At 50.6% G+C, this 25,116-nt stretch overlaps 2 protein-coding genes across 11 annotated transcripts in view; both read left to right on the top strand.

The window, feature by feature from the left end:
- The first annotated feature begins 1,180 nt into the window (after nt 1-1,180).
- LOC128828478 (uncharacterized) lies at nt 1,181-5,112 on the top strand. The gene is made up of 4 exons (XM_054013176.1): nt 1,181-1,263; nt 2,789-2,972; nt 3,732-3,870; nt 4,833-5,112. Exons 1-4 carry the CDS (start codon nt 1,213-1,215, stop codon nt 5,110-5,112), a joined length of 654 nt encoding a protein of 217 aa, XP_053869151.1. The 5' UTR covers nt 1,181-1,212.
- An 8,102-nt stretch (nt 5,113-13,214) lies between these two features.
- DNM2 (dynamin 2) overlaps nt 13,215-25,116 on the top strand; it is a 63,250-nt gene continuing 51,348 nt past the window's right edge. For all 10 annotated transcript variants that reach the window (XM_054013037.1, XM_054013038.1, XM_054013036.1 and 7 more), the window contains exon 1: nt 13,215-13,454. In XM_054013037.1, the coding sequence (XP_053869012.1) occupies nt 13,294-13,454 (161 nt within the window). In that variant the 5' untranslated portion in view covers nt 13,215-13,293. The remainder of the gene's footprint in view (nt 13,455-25,116) is intronic.

Here is a 25,116-nt window from a genome sequence, read left to right as displayed (position 1 = left end):
AATTGAACAGTGAAGTTTCATGTCCTGGGATGTCATGGAAGCACTAAATCTTTGATGACTTTAATAGTGCTCTCTAGAAACAAGGCTCTCTGGAGTCCTTCTAGTTCATAGCTTTTTGCAAAGCTTTTCAGAAGGGCCCTAAAACCTCACGCTCTTTCCTTTGCAGCAGCTGGAGACTGGTTAGTGAGCTACATGGACCTGGGGCTGAGCTGACTGGCAGCTCCTAGGTGTCTTTTCTTGTTAGCTGAAAAGTAATGGCCTGTTGCTCTGTGTTTGTACAGTACCTAGCACACGGCAGGCCAGGTCCACGGCTGGTGCGCTGAGGTGCTGCTGCAATAGAAATATGGGGTAATACAGGGGACTGGACAGTAAAGGCAAATGTCTTGGGGCGGGCTGCCTGCGGGCCTGGATATGGGGTGTGGTGTGAGTAGCAAACCTTGGGACAGACCAGCTTTGCAAGCAAAGGGGGCTGGGTGTTATTCAGGGGGTGCAAGCCCTGTTCATGCTGTATCTGTTCTATCGTTAGAGAGGCTGTGGGCCTGCAAGGAGATAAATCCAGCACCTTTCTCCCACCACCCCGGAAAGGCACAGACTCCATAGCCCAGCAGTGCCAGGCTGCCTCCATGGCTACAGAACACAAAGATTCTGACTGACTGTGCTTTGGGGGTGTGTGGGGGGGGAGGGGTGCATTTCTAGGGAGGTTATGGAAACAATGTGCAGCCTCTGTATGCTAGAGGGCCCTGTGTGCTAGGGGTGCTACAGATACCTAATGAGAGACTGAGGCTTAGAGCCTGACTAAACAAGGAACCATCCTGGGGAAACTGAGGCACTCAGCTGATGTGAGGTGCTCCAGGGAGTCTATGGCCGAACCAGGAATCCAACCCCTATCACCAGAGTTCATGTTGAGCATGAGCTCATCCTTCCTTGCAGGCTGAGCCCTGGCCTTTCAAATGGTTTCCTAGCAGGGCACAGCAAGAATCTGTAGGCGAAGCCTGGCCCATTTGCTGGACTGAGCTCCCCTGCGTTTGCTCCCGACTGGAAACAAATTGAGGGCTGTCTCCGTAGCAAACAGCCAACTGCCTGCGCAAACCCCAGCTGGAAATCTGGGTAATAGATTGAAGCTGGTGAGGGATTTAATTAGTTCTACCCAGAAAGCCAGAGGTGGGGAAAAGAGAAAAATCATTAGCTGTTGCTGGCCCATCACTTATTTTCATGGGCTCCCTTGTCACCTCTCCATTCAATCATTCTGCCCGTTCAGCCCCGGTAATACCTCTCTGCATCTGCAAGCAACAAAAATCAATGCTTTTTTTTTTTCTTGTCCTTTTGGAACACCGTGTTCTCCCCTGCACAGCAATTCGGTGTCTGCCAAAGGGGTGCGTTTTCAAGTGAAACCGTGGCCTCTGGATGATGAGTGGGTTAAATCGCCCACCGTGTGGGGCATCACGGTCCCTCGAGGCTTCTTCCTCTCCAGCGCTGCACAGTTGGCTAGCTCCATTATGCGCCTCGTGAGCACTGCAGCGTTGAATATGTCATATTGGTAGGAAGGAGGGAATATCAGGCAGCGAGCACCAAAGGCAGGATGTAAGGCTAGCTGGACCAACGGTCTGACCTTGCCTGGCAGGTACAGGGCAGAGGAAAGCTGCCGTGTCTGTATTGAACTGAGCTGGTGTGAAATACAAACCAGGTACAATCTGGCCAGGATCAGAGCACCTGCAATTCTGCGGCTGCTGGGCAAAGGGGGTGGGGTGAGCATGGAGCACTGGTGGAGGGTTATCAAAGTCCTGCTGAGTATGCAGAGTGAGGTAGCTCTCAGACCAGAAACCCTGAGCTGCTTTTCCAGAAGGGCTGAGCAATTAGGGAGCGAAGCTGCCAGAACACAAGGTGGGTGGGGGTGACGAGCCCAGCTGGAGGCGAATGGGACCAGGACACTGGAGATCTGGGTTCTAATCCCAGCTCTGCCACTGAGTCCGTGTGACTGGGCAAGTCGTGGAGCTTCTCTGGGACTTGGTCCCCTCCAATGGGGTCATCCCTATGTAGACAGAGGTTGTTGGGGCAGGGTGTGGCATGAGGGGGGGGCCCTGATTGCTGTCTGAGCCTCTCGGGGGTGTGAGGGCATGCCCTGATGCCGCCTCAGACCGTGTAGGCGGCTAGCCCCATGCATTGCTTCTGGGTCACTTGGGTAGGGCTAGAAACTAATTGCCGTGGGGGCTGAATGCCATCCTGAAGGCCTTGTGTAGCCCAGACAGCAGCAGGATCTCCGCAAGGGTTCCCACCAATGGGGTGTGTGTAATGCTGTGTTCCTGGGTGGGTGGTTGGCAGCAGGGATCAAACCTGTGAGCTCAGGATCTGAACGCCAGAGCTAAAAGAGCACGCCGCTGCTCGCGTGGGTCTGGGTGCCACGTAGGATTAGTAGAACATCTCTTTAAATAGCTTGTGAGCCCACTAGTGGGGCTGAGTGTCTTAGGGGCTTTCCTAGGCCAGCTGGCACAGTAGGACGTACGTGGCCAGGCCTTGGATCCCCATAAACACGGGTAGTTGGGTCTCAGTGGTGCCTTTGCGGCTTCTGCAGAGGGGGTGGGAGCTGGGTAAAGAGCAAAAGACCCAACACCTGCAGCCCCCGCAGGTGGCAGTGGCACAGCGGGGGTCACCCCACTCGCATGCCGGCTCATAGACCTTCTCCCTGGGGTATTTTGAAGGGTGCTAGCTACTGGCTCTACCCTGAGGGTGGGGATATGATCTAAGGGGAGCCGTGCTGGCCCGTTCCACCCTCCTGCTCTCTCTCTCCAAGCCGAAGATGAACGTGGTGCATGCTCTGCGCTCGGAGCACCTGGCCGCGCCGCGAGTGGAGGCGATGGAGCGGCCGAACCTGCGGACTGTGGATCAGCTGAGCCCAGAGATCAAGGTGGAGAAATATGTCCTGCTGAGCCTGGATGGGAAGCTGCTGGGGCCAGAGCTGAGCCGGATCCGGAGTGGTAAGGCCTCGAGGGGGAAGTGTGCTGGAATGGGGAGGGCCTGGAGATGGAGGGGAAGTTGGGCCTTGACCCTGCTGGGGCCCAGTGGATCCTGTATTGCCTGTGAGGATGAGCAGAGCTCACCTCTTAGGGACCCTGTGTCCCCAAGTGCCCATCAAGATCTGGGCCCAAAGAGAGACGGGCCCTGCCCCGAGAGCTCCCAGCCTAGGCAGACCAGGGGTGGGAAGAGACCCAGCAGCTCAGAGGTGAAGTGAGTTGCCCCGGATCATAGAGCCAGGAAGAGAACCCAGGTGTCCTGAGTCCCAGGCAACCCCCAAGGAGAAGCTTAGAAATGTCTCAGTTGAAGATGACCATGATGCTCTGTCTAGCTGGACTCTGCGGTGTTGCTCGCATCAGACTGTGACCTGTGGTTTCACCAGGGCCCCAGCCCGGCACAGCTCACCACCTTCGCCTGGGGCACCATGTGCTTTCCTGCCCCTGGCCAGGCACAGTGCCTGGGGCATGGTGTCACATGAGCCTCCTTTCACTCTGACTTGGTGCAGAGGGTCTGGATTCCCAGACACTCTGGTTTCATAGGTGACTTGAGCCTCTACCTTTTTCCTTCACCCACCAGGGAGGTGCCTCTTGCCCAGCGCTCTGACCAAAAGGCTGGTGGCGTTGGTGGCAGGACTTGCGCCAGGGCCAGGGCAAGCGCACTGGCTTTAGGGCACTGTCCCATGGTGGCCCTGGGCTGACACATCCCTGTCTCTCCATGCTCAGAGATGGCTCTGCCCCTGGAGCGCCTGGATGTGGCGCTGCCCCAGGATCTGCCCAAAGGCTACCTCTCACGCCAGCGTCGCTCCCTGCCTGCCTTTCCCTTCTCTCCTGCCAAGAGCCCCTGCAGCTCTCCAGGCCTCAGGTAACTACGGGACGGAGGGCCCATGCCATGGGCTGCTCCTGCTAGACCTATCCTACAATACAGCCTGACGCCTTGCCTCGAACAGGGAGATACAGCCCAGGGAAACGGACTCCCAGCATGCAGTGCTCCACCTTGAGCTGAGCAGCAGCCATTTGGCATTGCAGTGACCTATTCGTTATTTAGTAGGCGCAGAGCCCCAGATGTGGACCAGTGCTCCTTCGCGCTAGGCCAGGGCTGGGTAGGGAAGGCTGTGCCTCCCCAAACAGCCTGGCCCCCGCCCCCTCCCACTTCCCAGCCCCCAACTGCCCACTCGAACCCCTGACCCATCTAACCCCCCCTGCTCCTTGTCCCTTGACTGCCCCCTATCCAGCCCTGCTCCCTGTCCCCTGACTGCCCTGACCCCTATCCACACCCCCGCCCTCTGACAGGCCCTCTGGGACTCCCACACCTATCTAACTGCCCTCTGCTCCCTGTCCCCTGACCACCCCCCTGGGACTCCACCCCCTATGCAACTGCTCCCTGTCCCCTGACTGCCCCCCCAAGATCCCCTACCCCTTATCCAACCCCACCGCTCCCCACCCTCTTACCATGACGCTCAGAGCAGCAGGACTGGCTTCTTGGAAAGCCTGGCAGGAGTGGCGGGCCAGAGCGCTCCCTGTGTGGCAGCATGGCTGTTGGGGAGGGGTCAGGGGTTAGCCTCCCTGGCTGAGAGCTCAGTTTGCCCACCTCTGTGCTAGGTGCTGTACAAATAGTCCTTGTTACAAGGAGCTGACAGTCTAGGGAAACTCATGACCACTCAGCTGCCACTAGGCATGAGGAGAATCTCCATGAGCTGTTGGTGCGATAGGGCCTGTTGCACAGCAGAGCAGTTCTGGACCCATCCGGTAGAGGGTGGGGTCTGTTCTGGAAGCTGCGTCCCTTAGGCTGTGGGGAGGGCAGGCTGACGTTTCTTTCTCTTCCAGGAGTCCCAGGAGGAGCACGGAAGCGCTGTGTGCTGGCCACTTCCCCACGGGTCTCAGTCAGCTTGTGACAGGGTTGCAGAGTCCTGGGGCGCGAGCCCCTGTGTCGTCCTCTCCTCGGGGTGCAAGAAGTCTGGCTGCACAACCCAGGGTTACCCCAGCCAAGATCACTGGCAGCAAGGCCAAGGCAGGTGAAGCTGTGTGCCACAGCCATGGGCACCGGGTGCAGCCGGACTCTGACAGGAAGCAGCAACAGACACGGGGTGGAAAAGGGGCTTGCTAAGAATGACTGATGGGGCAGGGGGTGGTGGTGGAGGGGGACATGAGTCTGCTCCTGGCTGGGCAGGACTTGTGCCCTCTGGGAATTGCTGGTGTCTCCAAGGGGGATGTGGGGGGGAAATTGTACGTGGGAGCCAACTGTTTTACAAACCCAGCAGGGACCATGAGTCCTCCAGGCACACAGGCCCTGGCTGCACCCAGCCCTGCTCCCCCCTGCAGTTAATGTGTGTAACCAAAGGAATCCTAAATAAAAGACTCTCTGCACTGTGAAGGCTCCGGGGGGCTTGTCCTTGTTCCAGGGAACTGCTAGAACTCAGCCTGCTGCTGGCAAGTGGGGGGGCCAGGCCCTCTATAGATAAGGCTGGCACTGTGCCCTGAATACTCTGTTACAGTAGCACTGATAGACCCCGACAGAGATTGGGGGGGTGGGGCACTATGCTGGGTTCTGTACAGACAGCAAGACTGTCCCTGTCCTGAAGAACCTCAGTCTAGAGAGACAAGTGGTGCAGGATGGGAGATTCTTCCCATTGTACAGATGGGGAAACTGAGGCACAGTGAGCCAGTGGTGGGGCTGGGAATTGGATCCAGATGTCCTGAGTGCTAGGCTAGTGTCTGAACCATGGCGGGGGGTGGGGGGGAGGGGGGTTCTCACCCCTGCACTGGAATGTTTAAATTCAAATCACTTTAGCTTGTTAAAATAAGCCATTAAGACTGTTCTATTCCTATTCTATACAACTGCTCTGTTCCCTCCTTCGCCTGCCAATAGAACCTTGAATGGTGCATGTAAACTAGGCTTCCACGCGGCTTCTGGTTAGTTAAGGGATGTCTTACAGGTACCAGCAGGCTAGTCATTAGCTTTCCCCGGCTAATGGCACTTACCCCACTAGAGGGAGCCAAATGAGAGTGACTGGACTAAGTGAGTGCGACTTACTCCAGGCTGTGAGCAAATATATTTCAATGTAACTGTGATGCTCCCCAGGGGCTACCCCTGAACTGTGGGCATCACCCCATCGCCTGCTAGAATGGGGAAGTCTGTCTGTCTGGATCAACTCCATGAAACCACCAGCCTCTGGCAACCCAAGCATGGCTTCGCAGGCCTTGCTTTCTATGGACAGGGTTACCAGCTGCTTCACCCCAGCCACTGTGTCCTTGGAGTTTGTCTCCTGTCATGTCCAGTCCTGTTCTACTAGACACACACACACCCCTTCCCCCCCTGCCCCAATAACCAGGCCTGCTGTTCCCAAAGGAATAGTACACAAGAGCTTCTCTGATTCCGTGCAGCATCACCACTTTGCTTAACACCCCAGCACTGAGATACATTTATAGTGAAAACAAGGATAACTTGATCATCAAAGAGCAGTGGGTGAATTAGGATATTGGAAACCTTGGTTACATCTAAAACAATAACTCTCTCTAGAGCCTGCACTTAACTAGCAGGTTAACCTCATGAAAGAAGCTCATCTCGCCTAAAGTTCTCACCTGTGTTGAGGACCCTTTGTTCATGAAGAAAACCTGCTGTCTGGTTCCTCTGGAGGATGACTGGGTGCTATCTTTGTCCCCCTAACTATAGTCAAATACCTTGACAAGCGCATTAAGCTAGGGTTCCCCTGACCTGCTGTTTTTCTCATTAGTTCTTTCTTAGAGTGCTACTGGTTGCCCATTAGAGAAAAGGTGGGTGAGGGATCTTTTATTGGACCAACTTCTAGTGGTGAAAGAGACAAGCTTTTGCGCTTACACAAACTGCTCTTCAGATCTGGGAAAGGCACTCAGCATCATCGCTAAATACGAGGTGGAACAGATTGGCTAGCTAAGTAGCTAACACCTATTCTAAGACCCCATTCAAGCTGAAGTGACCAACGAACACCTCTGCAGTCACTGGACACCACCCAAAAAAGGGGGGATGGTTAATAGGTACAGATTGTTGTAATGAGCCATAAATCCAGTGTCTTCAAGTCCTTGATTTGTAGTGTCTAGCAAAGTTATGAATTTAAGCTCATTTTTTGAAGGACAGGCTGTTGAGGACAGGGCCTGAGAGGTGAGATATGGCGTGATGGCTCTTTGACCAGCGTTCACCCACAGGTGATGTGGGGTTTGTTGTTCTGTGTGAGTTTGTTTCGGAGCATAGTGATTGTCTTGTTTCACCCACGTTGTTGGGGCATTTCGTGCACAGGGTGGGATACGCTGCATGTTGGGGTAGGCATGGATCTCAAAAGGTGTGGTGGTGGTGGTGGGGGGTATTGATCATCCTGGCAGCGGAGATAGGGATGCAGGTTTTGCATCTGTTGTTCTGGCAGGGTCTGGTGCTAATTTGAGTTGGGGGAGGGGTCTGTGCAGCTCTTGCTTCTGGTGATGAGGCTGGGGGGAGGTGTTTGAAGGCCAGAAGAGGATGTGGTTACCATTGAGGATGGGTTGTAATGCTTTACAGATCTCCAGTGTGGGATGGTAGATGACAACTAGGGGTGTGAGGATCTCCTGAAAGAGCTCTGGGTGAGAGCCTGAAAGCTTGTCTCCCCAACAGCTATGGGTCCAATGAAAGATTTACCACCCCCCCTTGTGAGGTCTAATAGAAAATGTGTTAGAAAGACAAGACACTCTGTAAATACCAGACTCTGGAGTCTTGTAACCCTTATGCCCTCTACCAATTGGCACCAGGAGGACTGGGTCAAGCAACGCCACCCCCCAAGAAATACAAGGGAGAGTCACAGCCACCTACCCCCCTCTCCCCTGCTAGGGGGACGGGGGAGATCTGTGTTCTAGTCCAGCTTTGCCACTGACCTGCTAGGGGACCCTGGGCACTCATCTGTGCCTCAGTTTCCCCTCCCACCCTGTGTCTATTTAGATTGCGAGCTCTTCAGGGTAGGGCTATTTCTCACGGTCTGTGCAGCACCTGGCATAAGGGGGCCCTGGTCGTGGTTGGGGGGCCCTCTAGGTTCTATGATAATATGAATAATAAATCTGTTGCGAGCTCTAGAGTTGTGCTGGGAGAGCGCTACGGAGCATTGCCGGAGTGACTGGACTCTCCAGCTCCTCGCTTCCCGGCGCAGAGGAACACGGTGTGTGCCATAAGAAGCCCCAGCAGCCTTGTTATCTAGCCAAGCAATAACACAAACCCAACTTCCTCATGAGAGGGGTGAGGACCAGGCGTGGCCCAGTGCTTCTGAGGTTCCCAGAGCCCCTGGGTGAACTGCTAGCAGCCGGAGAGGGTGTAACTGAGGAAAACGGGCTGGGAATCTTTCTGCAAAATTTGATTTTTGTCGGGAAACTGATTCCTCAAAACTGTTCATGACACGGGGCTGCTTTGGATGAATCTCCTGACTGTTGGAGAAAGTTTGTGATTGTCCATTTTGTTTGGGCATTTTTTTTTTCTTTAAATAACCAACTCCTGTTTGAAAGGATGTTCTGCTTTGAAATCCAACCTGAGCAGACTAGAAAGAAAACATTTGGTCTGACCCCCCACCCAGGTTTTTGTAGGGGTTGCAGCCATTTTGATTCAAACTCTTGCAAATCCGTACCTCCCTGGAAAGCTTCATGCCCAGCTGTCGTTGAGTTTGGGGCAGATGTTAATATGATGCCCAGGACACTGCTTATAAGAATTGGGTTTCTTGTGTGGATTAGAAGGGGCAGATCCTCCCAGTGGCTGTCCCCTCTTTCAGTAGGACACTGGCTTTCTTTTCTCTCTGGGGTTCGTATTGCATGTGCAGAATAACTCTGTAGACCTTTCTTCACAAAACAGATGGTTTTAGGAGCTCCTGCTCTGCTGCCAGTTCTTGGGCCTGATCCTCAAGGTTCTTGGGAGTTGGGTCCCAGCTACATTACAGACCCCGTCCTCACCTGTGACCCGCCAGGGGCGTTGAGCTCGGCTGCGCTTAGGGTGACCAGATGTCCCGACTTTATAGGGACAGTCCCGATATTTGGGGCTTTTTCCTTTATAGGCTCCTTTTACCCCCCCCACCCCCGTCCCGATTTTTCACGCTTGCTATCTGGTCACCCTAGCTGCGCTGCTGCAGCTCCTAGAGCAGGGGTGGGCAAATTCTTTGGCCCGAGGGCCACATTGGGGTTGCAAAACGGTATGGAGGGCCACGTAGGGAAGGGTGTGCCTCCCCAGATAGCCTGACCCCGCCCCCTATCTGCCCCCCTCAGAACCCCTGACCCATCCAACCCCCCCTGCTCCTTGTCCCTTAACCGCCCCCCAGGACCCCACCCCCTCCCGGGAACACCTGCCCCTAACCACCCTCCTTGGGATCCCCCCATCTACCCCCCCTCCCAGACCCTTTCAGAATGTGACCCCGCGAACATGGGCGGAGGACTCAGGAGGAGTAGAGGCAGCCAGAGAGAAGCGGCGGTTTCCCCTTCAAAGCGCTGCTTCTCTCCATCCGGCTGCGGGGCCGGCCCGTGCGCCTCCTGAGTCCTCCGCCCGCATTCCCCGCCACCCAGCACCACCCGCCTGCTCCGGTGCCCCTGCAGTGCAAGTCTCCCCCACGGGGGGTGTGCTGGAGCGGAACTTCCTGAGTGCCCAGCCCTGGGGCCTCCTGTTCTTGGGGGGTGTGGGGACCCATGCCAGGGCACCCTGTGTTCACTGGTAAATCTGCCCATGAGCCGTGCTGCCCGTCCGGAGCCAGCCATGCCGCCGCGCTGCCGGCACGGCGAGCTGAGGCTGCGGGTGGAGGGGCCGGGGCCGGCCAGGAGCTCAGGGGCCGGGGCCAGCCAGGAGCTCAGGGGCTGGGCAGGTCAGCACCGCAGGCCGGATGTGGCCTGGGGGCCGTAGTTTGCCCACCTCTGTCCTAGAGCCTGCCGTGAAGGTCCCTGTGCAGGAAAGCACTTCTGGCTTCATTGCAGATGCTTTCCTGAGCTGGAGTCATTAGTGGGCAGAAGCAGGCATGAGCTGTTTGGTGGTGGGGAATCTGGCTTGAGGAGAGCAGGCCCAGCCACTGGCGGATGGTGTTAGGAAATGCTGGGAAAACTTTGTCTTCAAAGCTTCCCCACCCCCCAGACTGACACTTGTGCAGAGGGTGACCAGCTAGCAAGTGTGAAAAATCAGGCCGGTGGTGGTGGGGTTTATAGGTTGTCTTATATAAGAAAAGCCCCTAATAGTGGTGTGGTCCTGTTAATACTGGGACATCTGGTCGCCCTACTGCACCCCAGCACTAGCCCCCCCCCTCTACCTAATAAACCCCACCAGCAGCAAGAGACAAATCAACCGTTAAAACAATTAGCATTCAAAAAACCCAGAACCTGGGGTGAGGAGCAGCCGCATGAAAATCCTGGGCTCGATGGGAGAATGGCTAGAGTACATCACTGGGAAAAAGGGGTGGAGCCAGGGACTCTATTAACAGTCCCAAACCTTTGTATGTGGATTTAAGGTTGACCGGGGACTGTGCGTCCTTCTGGAACATGGACAGGGATAAATGTACAGCTTCTCTGCAAAGCCCACGAGCAATCTTGCTATTGCTAATCTACCAAGGATGCATGTGGTGGGTAGCAGGAAGCCTGGGGGCAGACTACAGTGGCACCAGCAGCCTGCGTGTGGTCTCTAGATGCTACTGTAATAACTGGGACAAAAATATAATGCATATAAAATGACAGAGTTTTTAAAACGTTCTGGTAAATATTTTGAGTAGGGCTCTCTAAGTGTGACACTGCTGAACCATGCATTGGGGAGATTCTATACAGGGAAATACATTAGCTTAAGGGTGGGCTTCTATACGGGGCAATATGATATATGGGAGGGCAGCTTCTCTATGGAGAGCTATCGTACCACAACAAGGGATGGTTTCTCTAAGGAGAAATACGGTGTCATCATGGTGGGTTTCTCTATGGAGAAGTGGCATCAAAATTGTGAGCTTATATAGGGAGAAATAATCACAGAACTGGAAAGGACCTCGAGAGTCCATCCAGTCCAGTTCCCTGCACTCAAGGCAGGACTAAGTATTATCTAGACCATCCCTGACAGGGGTTTGTCCAACCTGCTCTTAAAAATCCCCAATGATGGAGATTCCACAACCTCCCTAGGCAATTTATTCCAGTGCTTCACCACCCTGACAGTTCGGAAGTTTTTCCTAATGTCCAACCTAAACCTCCTTTGCTGCAATTTAAGCCCATTGCTTCTTGTCCTATCCTCCGAGGTTAAGAAGAACAATTTTTCACCTTCCTCCTTGTAACAACCTTTTATGTACTTTAAAACTGTTCTCATATCCCCTGTCTTCTCTGCTCCAGACTAAACAAACCCAATTTTTTCAATCTTCCCTCATAGCTCATGTTTTCTAGACCTTTCATCATTTTTGTTGCTCTTCTCTGCAAGAGCGCTGCCAGCTTTTCTGCCGCCCTAGGCGGCGGAAGGTCCCGCCCCAAAATGCCGCCCCCCACAGAGGCAGCGGAAGGTCCTGCTGCTGGAATACCGCCGTGGTTGCCGCCCCCCAAATTGTAGCGCACTAGCTGACTGCCTAGGTCGCCTAATGGGTTGCGCCGGCCCTGCTTCTCTGGACTCTCTCCAATTTGTCCACATCTTTCCTGAAATGTGGCACTCAGAACTGGACACAATACTCCAGTTGAGGCCTAATCAGCACGGAGTAGAGCGGTAGAATTACTTCTTGTGTCTTGCTTACAACACTCCTCCTAATACATCCCAGAATTATGTTTGCTTTTTTTGCAAGAGCATTACCCTGTTTAGCTTGTGATCCACTGTGACACCCAGATCCCTTTCCCCAGTACTCCTTCCTAGGCAGTCATTTCCCATTTTGTATGTGTGCAACTGATTGTTCCTTCCTAAGTGGAATACTTTGCATTTGTCCTTATTGAATTTCATCCTATTTACTTCAGACCATTTTTCCAGTTTGTCCAGACTATTTTGAATTTTAATCCTATCCTCCAAAGCACTTGCAACTCCTCCCAGCTTGGTATTATCCACAAACTTTATAAGTGTACGCTCTATACCATTATCTAAATCATTGGTGAAGATATTGACCAGAACTGGATCCAGAACCGATCCCTGCGGGACCCCACTCATTGCGCCCTTCCAGCTTGACTGTGAACCACTGATAACTACTCTCTGGGAACAATTTTCCAACCAGTTATGCACCTTAAGCTACTTATAGTAGCTCCATCTAGGTTGTATTTCCCTAGTTTGTTTATAAGAAAGTCACGCAAGACAGTATCAAAAGTCAAGATATACCACGTCTACCGCTTCCGCCCATCCACAAGGCTTGTTACCCTGTCAAAGAAAGCTATCAGGTTGGTTTGACACAATTTGTTCTTGTCAAATCCATGGTGACTGTTATTTATCACCTTATTATTTTCTAGGTGTTTGTAAATTGATTGCTTAAATATTTGCTCCCTTATCTTTCCGGGTACAGAAGTTAAGATGACTGGTCTGTAATTTCTCGGATTGTCCTTATTTCCTTTTATAGGGAGATATACGGTAACAAAAAAATAAAGGTGTCTTCCATAAGGAGACATACACTAATATATGTGTGGGCTTCTATAAGGAGAAATAAGGCACTAAATGGTGTGCGCGTTCTATCTGAGGCAATACGGTACTCGATCTCCTCTAATACCTCCTCCAGCGGGTGGGGAGGGAGGAGGAACAAAAAGACCAATCATAAAGAGGGACACCATGATTGACATTCTGATCACGAATCAGATATGGCTTCTCTACAACTAGTACCCAACCTTTCCTAGAGAAGCCCGCCTCTCCCAATGAATTGGATGGTGTGGCAGAGTGGCAGAAATTCTGACCAATGGAAACAGGGCGGAGTGAATTTTTGAGCGTTAAGTGGCTCTTAGATAGAGCGACCGGCTTCTCCTCCAACGAGAAACCAGAAAAAAAGATATTGGGCGGGATCTAAAAGTACCGCCTTCCTAGACAGGTCACGAATGAACTCTATTGGTTGGGTGAAAAGAGTGACCGCACAAGCGACCACTAGCAATGCGGAAAGGAGGCGAGGGCCGCTAAACACCGCCCACTCAGATTGAATTACGGGCGGTGTGGCCTCTCGATTGGTTAGACCCACAGGCTGACAGCCGTACCGACCAATAGGATGCGCCGCTGACGCGACGGGGCGGAGTGAAGAGCCGGGGGCGGCGCCGGGGCCGGAGGAGGAGACTCTGAGGGGAAGTTTGGCCGCCGCCGCCGAGAACCGTTTGAGGAGCCGCCGCCCGAGAAGCGGGGAGCCGGGGCCCCGCGGCCGCCATGGGGAACCGGGGGATGGAGGACCTGATCCCGCTGGTGAACAAGCTGCAGGACGCGTTCAGCTCCATCGGGCAGAGCTGCCACCTGGACCTGCCGCAGATCGCCGTGGTGGGCGGCCAGAGCGCCGGCAAGAGCTCCGTGCTCGAGAACTTCGTGGGCCGGTGAGTCCCGGGCCTCCGGGGCGCCCTACGCCACTGGCGTAACTTGCGTCACTTGCGCCCGCCTCCCCGTCGCACGGAACGGCAGGGAGGCGCCGTAGTTCGCCGGAGCCCCGTTGGTGAATACGTCGGGCGCGTGGACGCCGTTTGCGTACGTCGGCTTGCTCAGAAGGGCCGGGACGCTACGCGGCCGGCGCCGTTGGGGTCTGTGAATCGCTCCGGCGGCCTTGCGCTAAGCGCGTAACGCTCTACGCGCGGCGCGAGACCGCCTCGGGTGGGCTGGACGCCGATGGCGTTAGCGGAGCCGTGCGCAGCGGGCGTAGGGCGCTCCGGTGTGTTTTCCCCCGGCGGCGTGAGCCGGGCCGCTTCTCCATGGCTGGGGCAGAGCGCGCTGGGCCGGGGAGCCTTGTGTGCACCCCGCGGGCCTTACGCCAGTGGCTTAAACCGGCGGCTTTCCACGGGGGGAGGGCGTCTCAGTGGACGCAGTTGGCGTAGGTCGCTCTGTGAATAGCAGTGGGGCGGGGGCTCTGGCCTGTCATCCCGGGCCCGGGGGGGGGGAGGGGCAGGAGCACTCCCTGGGCATGGCCCCTCCCCCTAGGTGGCTGGGTCCCAATCCTGGGACACAGGGATGTGCCCCCCTCCATTTGTCCCCTGCCCCAGTGGCTGGGGCACTGCCCCCATCCTGTCAGGGAGCCATGAACCCCCCCGGGGCTGTCCCCTCCTGCCCAGGTAGCAGGACTCAGGTGTATGTGGCGGGAGATACAGGATTCTGCTCGCACTGAACTGTCCTGCACCCCGGTGCTTGGAGGACTTGGGTGGGAATTATCGGTGACTTAAGGTGGGGCTCACGCTGGGCCTGCCCCAGTCCCTCCCGACCCTTGGGAATGGGGCTGAGGACGTTGGCCCCATGTGCTGTGGTCCCTGTGCCTGCTGAAGGGACCCTTGGAACTGTGGCTTGCGGACTGTGAGGTGCTGAGACTGCAGCTTAGGATGGGGGGAGGCTGTTTGTTACCAATAAACAACTTTTCCTTAACTGCCTCCCTCCCCAGCTCCTGCAGCAGAAGCCGAGGTCTTGCCCACTTTGTATGTTCCTTAAGGACCCCATAGTGCTTTTCATAAGGTCCCAGGTACCACCCTCTTGCCTTTGTCCCCAGATCTCTTTCCCTCTCCCTCTTTTCCACTCCACTCCACCCCCCTCATTGTTATCCTGGTGTGCTGTATGCTACCCCAGAGAGAGAGAGAAGAGGGGTAATTCCTGTTTGTCTTGTGGTTAAGCCATCTCCCTTTCAAGTCAATGGGATCTGAATTGGGGCCAGTAACTTGTAATGCCTGTTGGGATCCTTCGTGATGCAAGAAGCTAGAGATGCATGATATGAGCAGAGTAGGCCATTTGGCATGGAGGGTTATTCTAGTATCAGTCTTAATTCCTTATGCTCCAAGGAGGAATATCTTTTTAATCTTTGTAGTGGTAGGAGCCAGCACCCCGCTTGATACTCCTGATTGTACATTAAACACATTTTCATGTATACCCTGCACACAGTGGATCTGCATTACGTATTGCATGGACTATGTAATTTGAAGTGATGATCCCCAGTTCAGTGATTGTTTTCCAAACCAGTGAAAAATGGAGCAGAGGTGGACTTTAGAAACTGCTGAAAATTGATCATGTGAAAAAGAAAGAGCATCTGTCTTCTGTAGTCAGGCTGGATTTGGTCAGTGTTTTATTTCAATGGTCTAAAAATAACGTGGATTGCTAGAGTTAATTGTGTTGTGCATCTGTGTTTTATTTGTATTGGTAGCTCAAGATCTGAAGTCAAGCTCTGTGTGATACTTTAACCGAACAGCTTGGGTTGTTGTGTTACTGACTGGCACTTGCCTTGCAGATTTGTTTGGGTAGATGTCAGCGTCTTTTAATTACTTAATCATTACCTGCAAGACACTTTTAAAAATTGAACAAGGATCTACAGGAGAACAAGTGTCTGAAGGTTGTGGAGGGAAGAATTATGTCAAAGTAGCTGACAAGGTATCCTGAGAGTAATTCTTAGTACAAGGCCCCTAGAAACTGGAACCTGCTCTTCTTAATAGTGTTCAACATGACTCTATTGATTTACTCAAGTTAATCTTTGAAAACACAGACTCAGCTTTAAGTCTGTCTTTTCCTGTTACTATGGCAATAATGTCCAGTGGGCTCAGTTTAAATTGGAGCTGTTGGTGCAGTACACACACACAGACCTGGAAACTATAAACCTGTGTTGCAGTCATTAGGCTTTTGCATGGGACCCACCCTTCATGGATCTGGCTGCAGGATCTAGGAAGATTAGAACAGAGCGAGTTCACATTCGAAGACAAGATGCAACAAGTGGGCTTGATAGGGTGGGGAGGTAGGGCAGAGGCTGAGGTGATGGTGTCAAGGTAATGTGATGACAGAAGGTAGCTACTGCACAAGTGGACTTCAGATTCCATTAAAGCTTTGGGTTTTTAAAGACTTGACTTACACCTGTCTGACTCTGGAGATGAATAGTAGGTTTTAATAATTTCTGCTTCTACAGTGCCTAACCCCTGTGACCTGGGGAACAAAGTCACTTCTTAGGACAAAATTTAGGACTTACAAGGGGCTGTTTTGTCTTGCTAGAGTGATCTAAGTTTTCTCTGCGTTTAATCCCAGCCTTTTCTATAGCTTGTCCTAGCTTTGAAGGATGGTGGTGAAGGGCTGGTAACTAATGTGACTCTTGCTACTTGTAGGATTTCTTTATAATGTACTACAAACTTAACTAAAGGGGTATGTCTAGAATCTGTCTCCAGCAAAAAGAATAGGATTGTGGCACCTTAGAGACTAACTATATTAAATTTATTTGAGCACAAGCTTGTGCCCAAATAAATGTAATAGTCTCGAAGGTGCCACAAGTACTCCTGTTCTTTTTGCGGATACGGACTAACACGGCCGCTACTCTGAAATATGTCTCCAGCAGTGCCTCATGGTATTGGATGGTGGGTAGTTTCAATAAAGATCAGTGAGGCACACTGAGAAGCAGCATGGTCCAGTGGATAAGACACTGAACTGGGAGTCAGGAGACCTGGGTTCTAGTTCTTGCTCTGCCACTGACCTGTCAGGTGGCCTTGGGCACGTCACTTTGTCATTTTACTTTTCTGTGGCTCTGTTCCCCTCCCACCCTTAGTCTTGTTTTAGGGTACGTCTACACTTACCGGAGGGTCCGGCGGCAGGCAGTCGATGTTCTGGGATCGATTTATCGCGTCTGGTTTAGACGTGATAAATCGATCCCGGAAGTGCTCGCCGTCGACGCCGGTACTCCAGCTCGGCGAGAGGAGTACGCGGCATCGACGGGGGAGCCTCCCTGCCGCGTCTGGACCCGCGGTAAGTTCGGACTAAGGTACTTCGAATTCAGCTACGTTATTAACGTACCTTAGTCCGAAGTGGGGGGGTAGTGGGGACCAGGCCTTAGACTGCGTAAGGCCTTTTGGGCAAGGATGGCTTCTTAATATGTCTGTAAAGCACGCAGCACAAGTGGGGCCCCATTTGGGTTAAAGCAGATACTGTATTAGGTTGATCTTGATATGTAGAGTATCTAAGGGTAGGTCTATACTTACCTCCGGGTCCGGCGGTAAGCAATTGATCTTCTGGGATCGATTTATTGCGTCTTGTCTAGATGCGATAAATCGATCCTGGAAGTGCTCGCCGTCGACGCTGGTATTCCTGCTCCGCGAGAGGAGTACGCGGAGTCGACGGGGGAGCCTCCCTGCCGCGTTTGGACCCACGGTAAGTTCGAACTAAGGTACTTCGGCTTCAGCTACATTATTCACGTAGCTGAAGTTGCGTATCTTAGTTTGAAGTGGGGGGGTTAGTATGGATCAGGCCTGAGTGTGCCTAAAACTCTGTCCTGCAGTTCCACTCTCCACCTCCTCTGTAATGCCTGGGCTTGGGTAGAAGTCATGCCTTCATCATCTCTTTTCCAAAAAGCAGTGTTCTGTTTGACACAGGCTGGGCTGTTTTCCCTACGTTTTTTTGGATGCTTTAGCCTTTTAATCACCACTATCTCAGACCAATAATTTAATTTTTTCTGTTAGAAGGTCACATAGAGTTTTCCACTGTCTTGCTCCTGCAGTTGAATCATTTCACTTATTTAAAATTTCCCCAGGTTGGTGACAATATGTGCCCATATGTTTGAGATCAGAATCGGGCCTTGTGATGTGGCATCTGAGGCTTGGTCTTTCATTATCACATGGGTTTGAGCCACGTTCTGGGTTAACAGCTTGCAAAGATGTGTGTGGTAGGGGGAATTGGAAGCCCACCGATTCCATCTTTATTACTTGCTAGGTTTATAAAAGGCAGCTGGATCAGTTGAAATCCAATTTTGTAAAACAAACCTTGCACCTGGGCTGATGCATTGCGCCAAGCTTCGTTACAATTGGGATCAACGTGGTCAAGTTATTACCTCATCAAAAGCTGCCAATGGATATACTGGCAGCCTGTAATTATAGTGACACTGCAAGCCCAGCACCATAATTACAAATCTTTGTTTCATGGCTTTTAAGCCTTCAACAAGGAGGCTTTTAATAAAGGGTTCACCAAAATCTAGAGAATCTCTTTCAATAAATGTCTGAATTAGGCAGGTTTTACGTGAGGCGAAATCCTTGTACATTTTCTTTTCTTTAGTAACCTGGAATCTTCCAGTCGACTCTTGTATCTCTAACTTTGTTACAGTGGGGCCCTTGTGTTCATAATTGAGGGTAATTATTATGTCTTTGGTGAATTCTGCCTTCACTTGGTGTCCTCAAAGTAGTATTTCAACACTCTGAGCCACAAGACCAAGAAGATTCTTACTGTGTGGTAATAACAATGGCATGGTAACTTCCACTTTTCTCTTTCATACTACTTAACTAGACAAGCATTTGGGACAAAATTAAAAGGGAATGTAGATCTAAATACATCTAGTTATAATAGTGCTAGTCTATTATAGCTGCTGCTTTGCAGTAGGGTTCAGAATAAAGGATTAATAGCCCTGAAACAGTTAACCCAGCATTAAGGTTGTAAGATGTTCAAGGCTGGGACCATCTGCTTGTATCGGGGCGCCATGGTTCCCACGATGTGTTACAACAATACAAATGCTTACTAAGTTCCATGTTCTAAATCTGTATCGAAAGAAGGCCGTACACTTACTTGGAGATAGACCTGGATTCGTCTACTTTGGGACGGAGCTAATATTTTGTGTGTGAGAGGGTGGGGGCTGGATGTTGGACAGTTCAGGCTTTTCAGAACGAATGTTGACTCCATTGTGCAGGGTGCTGTACGTTGAACAAAAAGATGGTCCCTGCCTCAAAGAGCTTCCAATCTAGGCATAAGACTAAATGACTGGTGGATACAGACAGACTAATGGGTGAGTAAAAGGAAACGAGACCGTATGGGTCAGCGTGGAAGCAGTACACTCAGCAGACCAGCAGCTTACTTGTTAAGGCCTGGTCCCCACTAAGTCCCCACTTCGGACTAAGGTACGCAAATTCAGCTACGTTAATAACGTAGCTGAATTCGAAGTACCTTAGTCCGAACTTACCGCGGTCCAGACGCGGCAGGAAGTCTCCCCCAGTCGATGCCGCGTACTCCTCTCGGCGAGCTGGAGTACCGGCGCCGACTGTGAGCACTTCCGGGATCGATTTATCGCGTCTTAACCAGACGCGATAAATCGATCCCAGAACATCGATTGCGTGCCGCCGGACCCTCCGGTAAGTGAAGACAAGGCCTAAGCCTTTGTAGGCATCACAACAAAGCAGAGTTTGAAACAGGCACGTTTACAGGGAGCTGCTCCCACGTGTGAGGGGCAGCTGGGGAGAGAATACATGAAGGGGCTTGTTTGAAAATGTAACAAGTGGGTGCTGGGACCTTGGCTGGTCAGAGATGGGAGTTAACATCTAGTGAATGAGAGAGAAGGCATAAATGCCTTGCAAGTGAAGCCAAGCAGCCTATGTTTGATGCAGTAGAGAAGGGGGAGCAGTTGGAGGTATGCAGGGAGAACCATGCTGCATAAAATTTGTTGTAGATAGTGAGCATAAGAAGCTTAAGATAAGGTGGGTGAGGTGATACCTTATTTGACCGGTTTCTTTTGGGGAGAGGCAAGCTTTTGAGCTTGCACAGAGCTCTTCTTCTGGGCTACAGGGCTACAACAACACTGCATACAAGCAGTAAGGTAAATCGTTAGTTTCCATGCAGTGAGCCAGAACCTTTGAACTCTTAAGCACCTGCTTAATTTTACTTGCAGGAGTAGTCCCATTTATGTCAACAGGACTGCTTGTATGTGTAAAATTAAACTTATGCAGGTTCTGGCCCTAATGGTGATGGGTGTCTTAAAAGAACCTGAATAGAAAACCAAATATCTCCCCTCCTTAAGAGCCCCCTGGGCTTTGAGTTTTATTTGCAACACTTAATGGAAATTTAAGTCATTTCTATGTAAATAGTCTTTGTTTGGGTATCAACATCTCTGGGGGATATTTGCAATCCAAACAGAATAGCACTGGGCTGATGCTTGAAAACAAGGTGGTGAAATAGACCAGTCCTGTTTGTTGGTAAGCTTGTGGGAGCTGAGTGAAGAGTTGAAATGTGAGTGATGCCAACAAAGAGAAGGAAATTAATTTTATTTTTTATTTTTTTTAAACCACTTTTCAGTGGCTCTCACCATGGCGTATTGGAGTAATGGCTAATGTTAGTAATACAGGGAATTATTTTGATCAGTTTCCATCTAACAATTTACTGGCTTTGTTTATAAAAATTTCCATCCTTTTGTATTCTGAAACTACTGACCCTCTTGCCTATAAATGGAAATATTTGATGCTGGTAAATTACCCTTTAAGATTTTTGTTTGCGCTGTCATACTGGTCTGGTTTAATAGTAATACAGTAACAAATTGGAGGGCCAGCTAATGTGTGGGTTGTAAATTATTGCCTAGGAAGAGTCATTAATGGCCAAGCAATTTCGGTATCCTGTCCCCAGATGCATCAGAGGAAGGGGCAAGATTCTCTAGTGACACCACTACATCTCGGGCTACCTTAAGTTCAGAGCTGCCTTAATTAGTTAGGCTCAGAGAAATCCTGAGAAATGCTGGAAAAACTGCCACTTTCTAGCAGTAATGAGAGGTAACCTTTCAGGTCTGCTTCCCTTGATAGCAGTGCATGTTCCCAGGCTGTAATGGCAACTGAGCTCCAGTACTTCCTGTTCAGAAAGCAAGGAGTATGCTTGGCTTTACCTGCTCGGGTTAATCACAAGCCTTGAGGTTTATTTAGCTTATTGGGCAAAGATAATGGGGTGGTGGGGGTGGTGGCACACTGAGGGGTTTTGGATCCTTGTGACATAAGTTAATTATTTAAAATCAATTTTGATTTGTTTTGTGATAGAGCCTAGAGGCCTCAATTAAATTGGGATCCCATAGTGCTGAGCACAGTGCAGACCCAGGAAAACCGCCCGTGCTCTGAAATTCTGTCTAAATAGATGAGACAAAGGAAGGTTTATGAGCCCCGTTTTACCAACGGGGAAACTGAAGCATGGACAAAATGACTTGTCCAAGGTCACCTAAAGAGGCTGTGGCAGAGCAGGAACTGAGCTCAGATGTTCAGGGTCCCAGTGTAAGTGCGCTAATTATTTTAATGAGATGCAGGGATTAAAATGTATTCAGGGTGAAGCTATTTTGCCCTTAATACCCACTGAAAAAGATGCCAGGGGAAACAGAATAGTGGGTGCTCTTGCCAATCATCCTGCACTTCTCAATAGAGATGAGTCATTTCAACCCTCTTATGGAGAGAAACGCAAGAGGAAATATAAAGTGGTGCATTAAAATTGCATTACTAGCAGTATTCTAACCCAGCCTGTTGATGTCACAAATGAAATGTGCATTGACTAATCCATCATTGGAACCCTTATAGTGTCAGTACAAATGTGCTAAATGCTCCGAGTCTCCCACTTACCCTGCAGTGGCTCTGTCAGGGACATCCTGACAAATGGAAGTGTAAAAGACATTTCAATCTACATAAAATTTGACCATTGACTTGTAGTGGGTCCTTGGCTCACTGGGCCCGAGGATGACAATGCAGTCATTGTGAGCCACACAGTTGGGAGGTCTGTCCATTGACATTTGGTTCCTCGACTATATTGTCAATGTGGCCATTATCTCTTGTTCATAACATGTTATCAATACTGTTAGTGGTTGTACATAAAACATTAATGAAACCAGGAAGGATGCAGATGAGGTTTCTCGGCAACTTTAAATATCTCAATTCTGGTGAAATGCAGCAGCAGTTGTGCTTCTGAACAGCTCTGTACTCACCCCTGCCTGCATCCTGCAATCTCTAGTAAAACACTTGCAGTCCACCATTAATAGTGAAATGTTGGAGCAACAGCAGTGAGCTTCAGAGGAAATGGATCAGATAGGCAACAAATAAACAAATCTGTATTTATAAATCTAGCCTAAGGTAGAGAGAAACACAACTTCCAGAACAATGCTGATAGAATATTACAGCTTCTGCTAGATGGGAAGTTGATGTTTCAGGGGTAGGATAAAGATACAAATGACTGGTTCTTATGTCAAGTTGCTGGGTAGTAATACTTAACACACGGTCTTAAGATTTGGTCTGAAATCAATAGTGTGTGTAGAGTGAGTTGTCGTGCTGGATTTTAGTGAGCCCATAGAGATGCAGCTCGGTGCATCTGAATTATGGCTCTGTCTGAATGGCTCAAGATTTTATTACTAGGCTAGGGGAGTAGTGAATGATACCTGTGGCCTCAGATGTATGAGGAAAAATAGAACTTAGAAATAGAGTATCCCTGATAGAGGAGCGAGCTGGTTTGAGAAAAAGCCACAGAAAAGAGTGAAGTAACCAAGAATAAAGTGAGCACCTTTCCGTGACGCACTTCCATCTGGAGCATGGGAGACTGTTCCCATCATATCTAGACCATATCTATCCTCTGGCCAGGATATGGCTTTATGAACGTCGTTCTAAGTCTGAGCAACTTCTAGCTGAGGCTCTCCAAGCACTTTACAGATCTTAATGAAATCCCTCCCCTCCCCCTTTGGGAGGGACGTGTTCTCCCAGCTCTAAAGTAAGTTCTGCCAGGAACTGTCTGTTTGTGTTTGTACAGCATGTGGTACAACTGCGCCAATCCTGACTGGGGCCTTTGGGTGCAATCATAAACTAACTGAGTCGCAGAGGTAAAGTGACTTGTCCAAAGCCACCCAGCAAGTCTGCCATTGTGGGGGATGGAGGAGGAAGCCCCTCCATGCCTGGTCTTCCTCAAAACACAGCAAAGAGTCCTCGTGAAGGATCTGCCAAGATAAACAGCATTCCAGGAAGATTTAAACTCTAATAGAAGGAGACTGACAAGTGCAAGCAAGACCTTCCAAGTGGTGAAATACAAAGAAACTTGAGGATAGGGAGCTGACTTTAAGTGCCTTTGCTAATGGAGATGGTGCTAGTGACAGAAGGGTATTAAATGGCATCCTGCTAGCTTCAGAAAGTGGACCTCTGCCCTTTCGATCGAGCTAAGTAAGCTAGATTGCCTGATAATGGGTAAACTGGAGGCAGGTTAGCAGGTGCAGAGCAGCAATAAAGGAAGTTTTGTATGCTGTGGCAGTGTCTTGAAAAGACAAGGTGGGTGAGGTAATGTCTTTTATTGGACCAACTTCCATTTGCTTTTGGAACACACTTTTCACATGCTCAAACCCTGGCTGCTAATAGCTCTCTCCGAACTGGCCACTCCAGTTACCGCCTCACTGCGTACAGCCGAGCCATTTCCACCCTAGTATTGTAAATGGGGAAAGGACCTTTGTGTAGGGTCCTAGTCCCCTTTGACACGTCTCCTGGACTGAAGTTTCTCATGGATAAGAAGACTCCCATTTATGCTGCCAACAAGATAAGCGCGCCTGACCCGAAGTGAATGTGGCAACGCCCTTCAGTTGTAAAACGCCCACACCCTGCCGTTCATGGATACCACTTAGGAACGGACTGACTTCTGTACCACACAAAGCTTGGCCCACATCTCATGTGCCGCATAGGCGTTCCCGCTCCCTCTCAATAAAGTAACCTCTTGTTAAACAGCGGACACGTAATCTCCCTTGTAGCTTTACATTCAAATAGTACGTCACCCTGCATTCTCCTGCAGGATCAAACCATGTTCACCTTTGACCCTGGGACTTAATGGCAAACAAGTTTGTGCTGTTTGGCCTGATTCCTTTAGCCCTGTGTGACATGAACATGCAGCAGGAATCTAGGTTCTGTTTCCTGCCTCTGCCCTTGACTCACAGTGCAACTGCACTGCAGTCCCACTTCCCTTTGTCACTGGGGTTGTGAGCACGAAGTATTGTAAAGTCGTGTGTGTACTGGTGCTGTTCAACCTGAGGGAAGGCTAGACAAAAATCCGTGGAAGTGCAGCTCGTTGTGTTAATAGCCTCGGCTTTGCTGCGCTGTAACAGATGACTATGGGATTGTAAAGAGTTCTCTGTTTATAGGGAATTGGGTGTGCATGCTGCTTTACAGTCTAAAAGAGCAAGGTCCGTGCACAAAGGATCTTAACAGAAGTTCAGTTTGAGCTCTATTTTATGTAGGGGAGGGAAGCCATTTCCATGGGCACTGAAGGCAAATGTCACGAAGATTTAGCAGGTGAAACGGGGAGGCTTTGTAAAGATAAAGCCCCCCCTGAAATCTCAGAAGGTTGCCCTGGAGAACTTGGGTGACTCTGAGTTGAGGCTGGATTACACAGCCTGCTCAGGGGTCACCTTCTAGAAAAACAAAACAAACATGAGTTACAAGAAACCTTTTGGTCTCCTAGTTACGGAACACAGGAGTGCAAGCTGGCTATCTTACTTCTGCCCCCCCCCCCCACCCCCCACCTCCCTCCAGTAGAAGTGGCCTGTACTTTTATCTTGGGCCTTCCCTGTCCCCCAACCTATTAACTGGGCAAATAGTGCATAGGCCTTAAGGTGGTTCTGGGCCGTCCTAGCCTCTCCCATTTAGTTCATAGCGTGATTTAATCATAGTGTGGACAGAACCTAAGGTTTCTAGAATTGTATTTCAAGGCTCCCTCTACGCTGCTTCTAATTCAGCTTGCCCAGCCACTGTTGATGGGGCCCAGACATTGAACCCACAATGAAAACAACCTTTTAAAAAGAACATTCACTTCCCAATTAGAAAAATGGACCAGAACTTCCTTAGAGATAAATGCCAGAAAACTAGTTACAACTCCAAGGATTGGTCCGAGCAGCCCAGTGACCGATACTGGTACTTCAATCATCTCTGTACTCTCTGGTCCCATACAGAAAGCATGCCACTGCAATGCCAAACCGTTTTAAAATGAGATTTGGAATGTCTCTTCTGATGATGCGGATCTGCGTGCTAGCAGCCATGTTCACGTTCCTTCTGAACAGAACGTTGTCACTTGTATAGCTTGGTGTTCTAGAGCCCCGGTAACCTTGGTACAAAAGTGCCATGTAAGTGATCATGTTTTGAGATCAGGCCCCTGAATTGGACGGTATAATGTAATTCCAGCAGTCTCTGGTGAAGGGGGGAGAGGCAAACAGAACAGGTTATTGAGAGACGTGATCTTATTTTATCACCCATATTTAAGATGGGTTTTAACAAGAACAGGTCTCCAGCCATGACCATGAGATGGTTG

The sequence above is a fragment of the Malaclemys terrapin genome, chromosome 23, assembly GCF_027887155.1.
Source record: "Malaclemys terrapin pileata isolate rMalTer1 chromosome 23, rMalTer1.hap1, whole genome shotgun sequence".
Lineage (NCBI taxonomy): Eukaryota > Metazoa > Chordata > Testudines > Emydidae > Malaclemys > Malaclemys terrapin.
The sequence above is the reverse complement of the archived record's forward strand: the minus strand, read 5'-3'. Positions and strand labels throughout refer to the sequence as shown.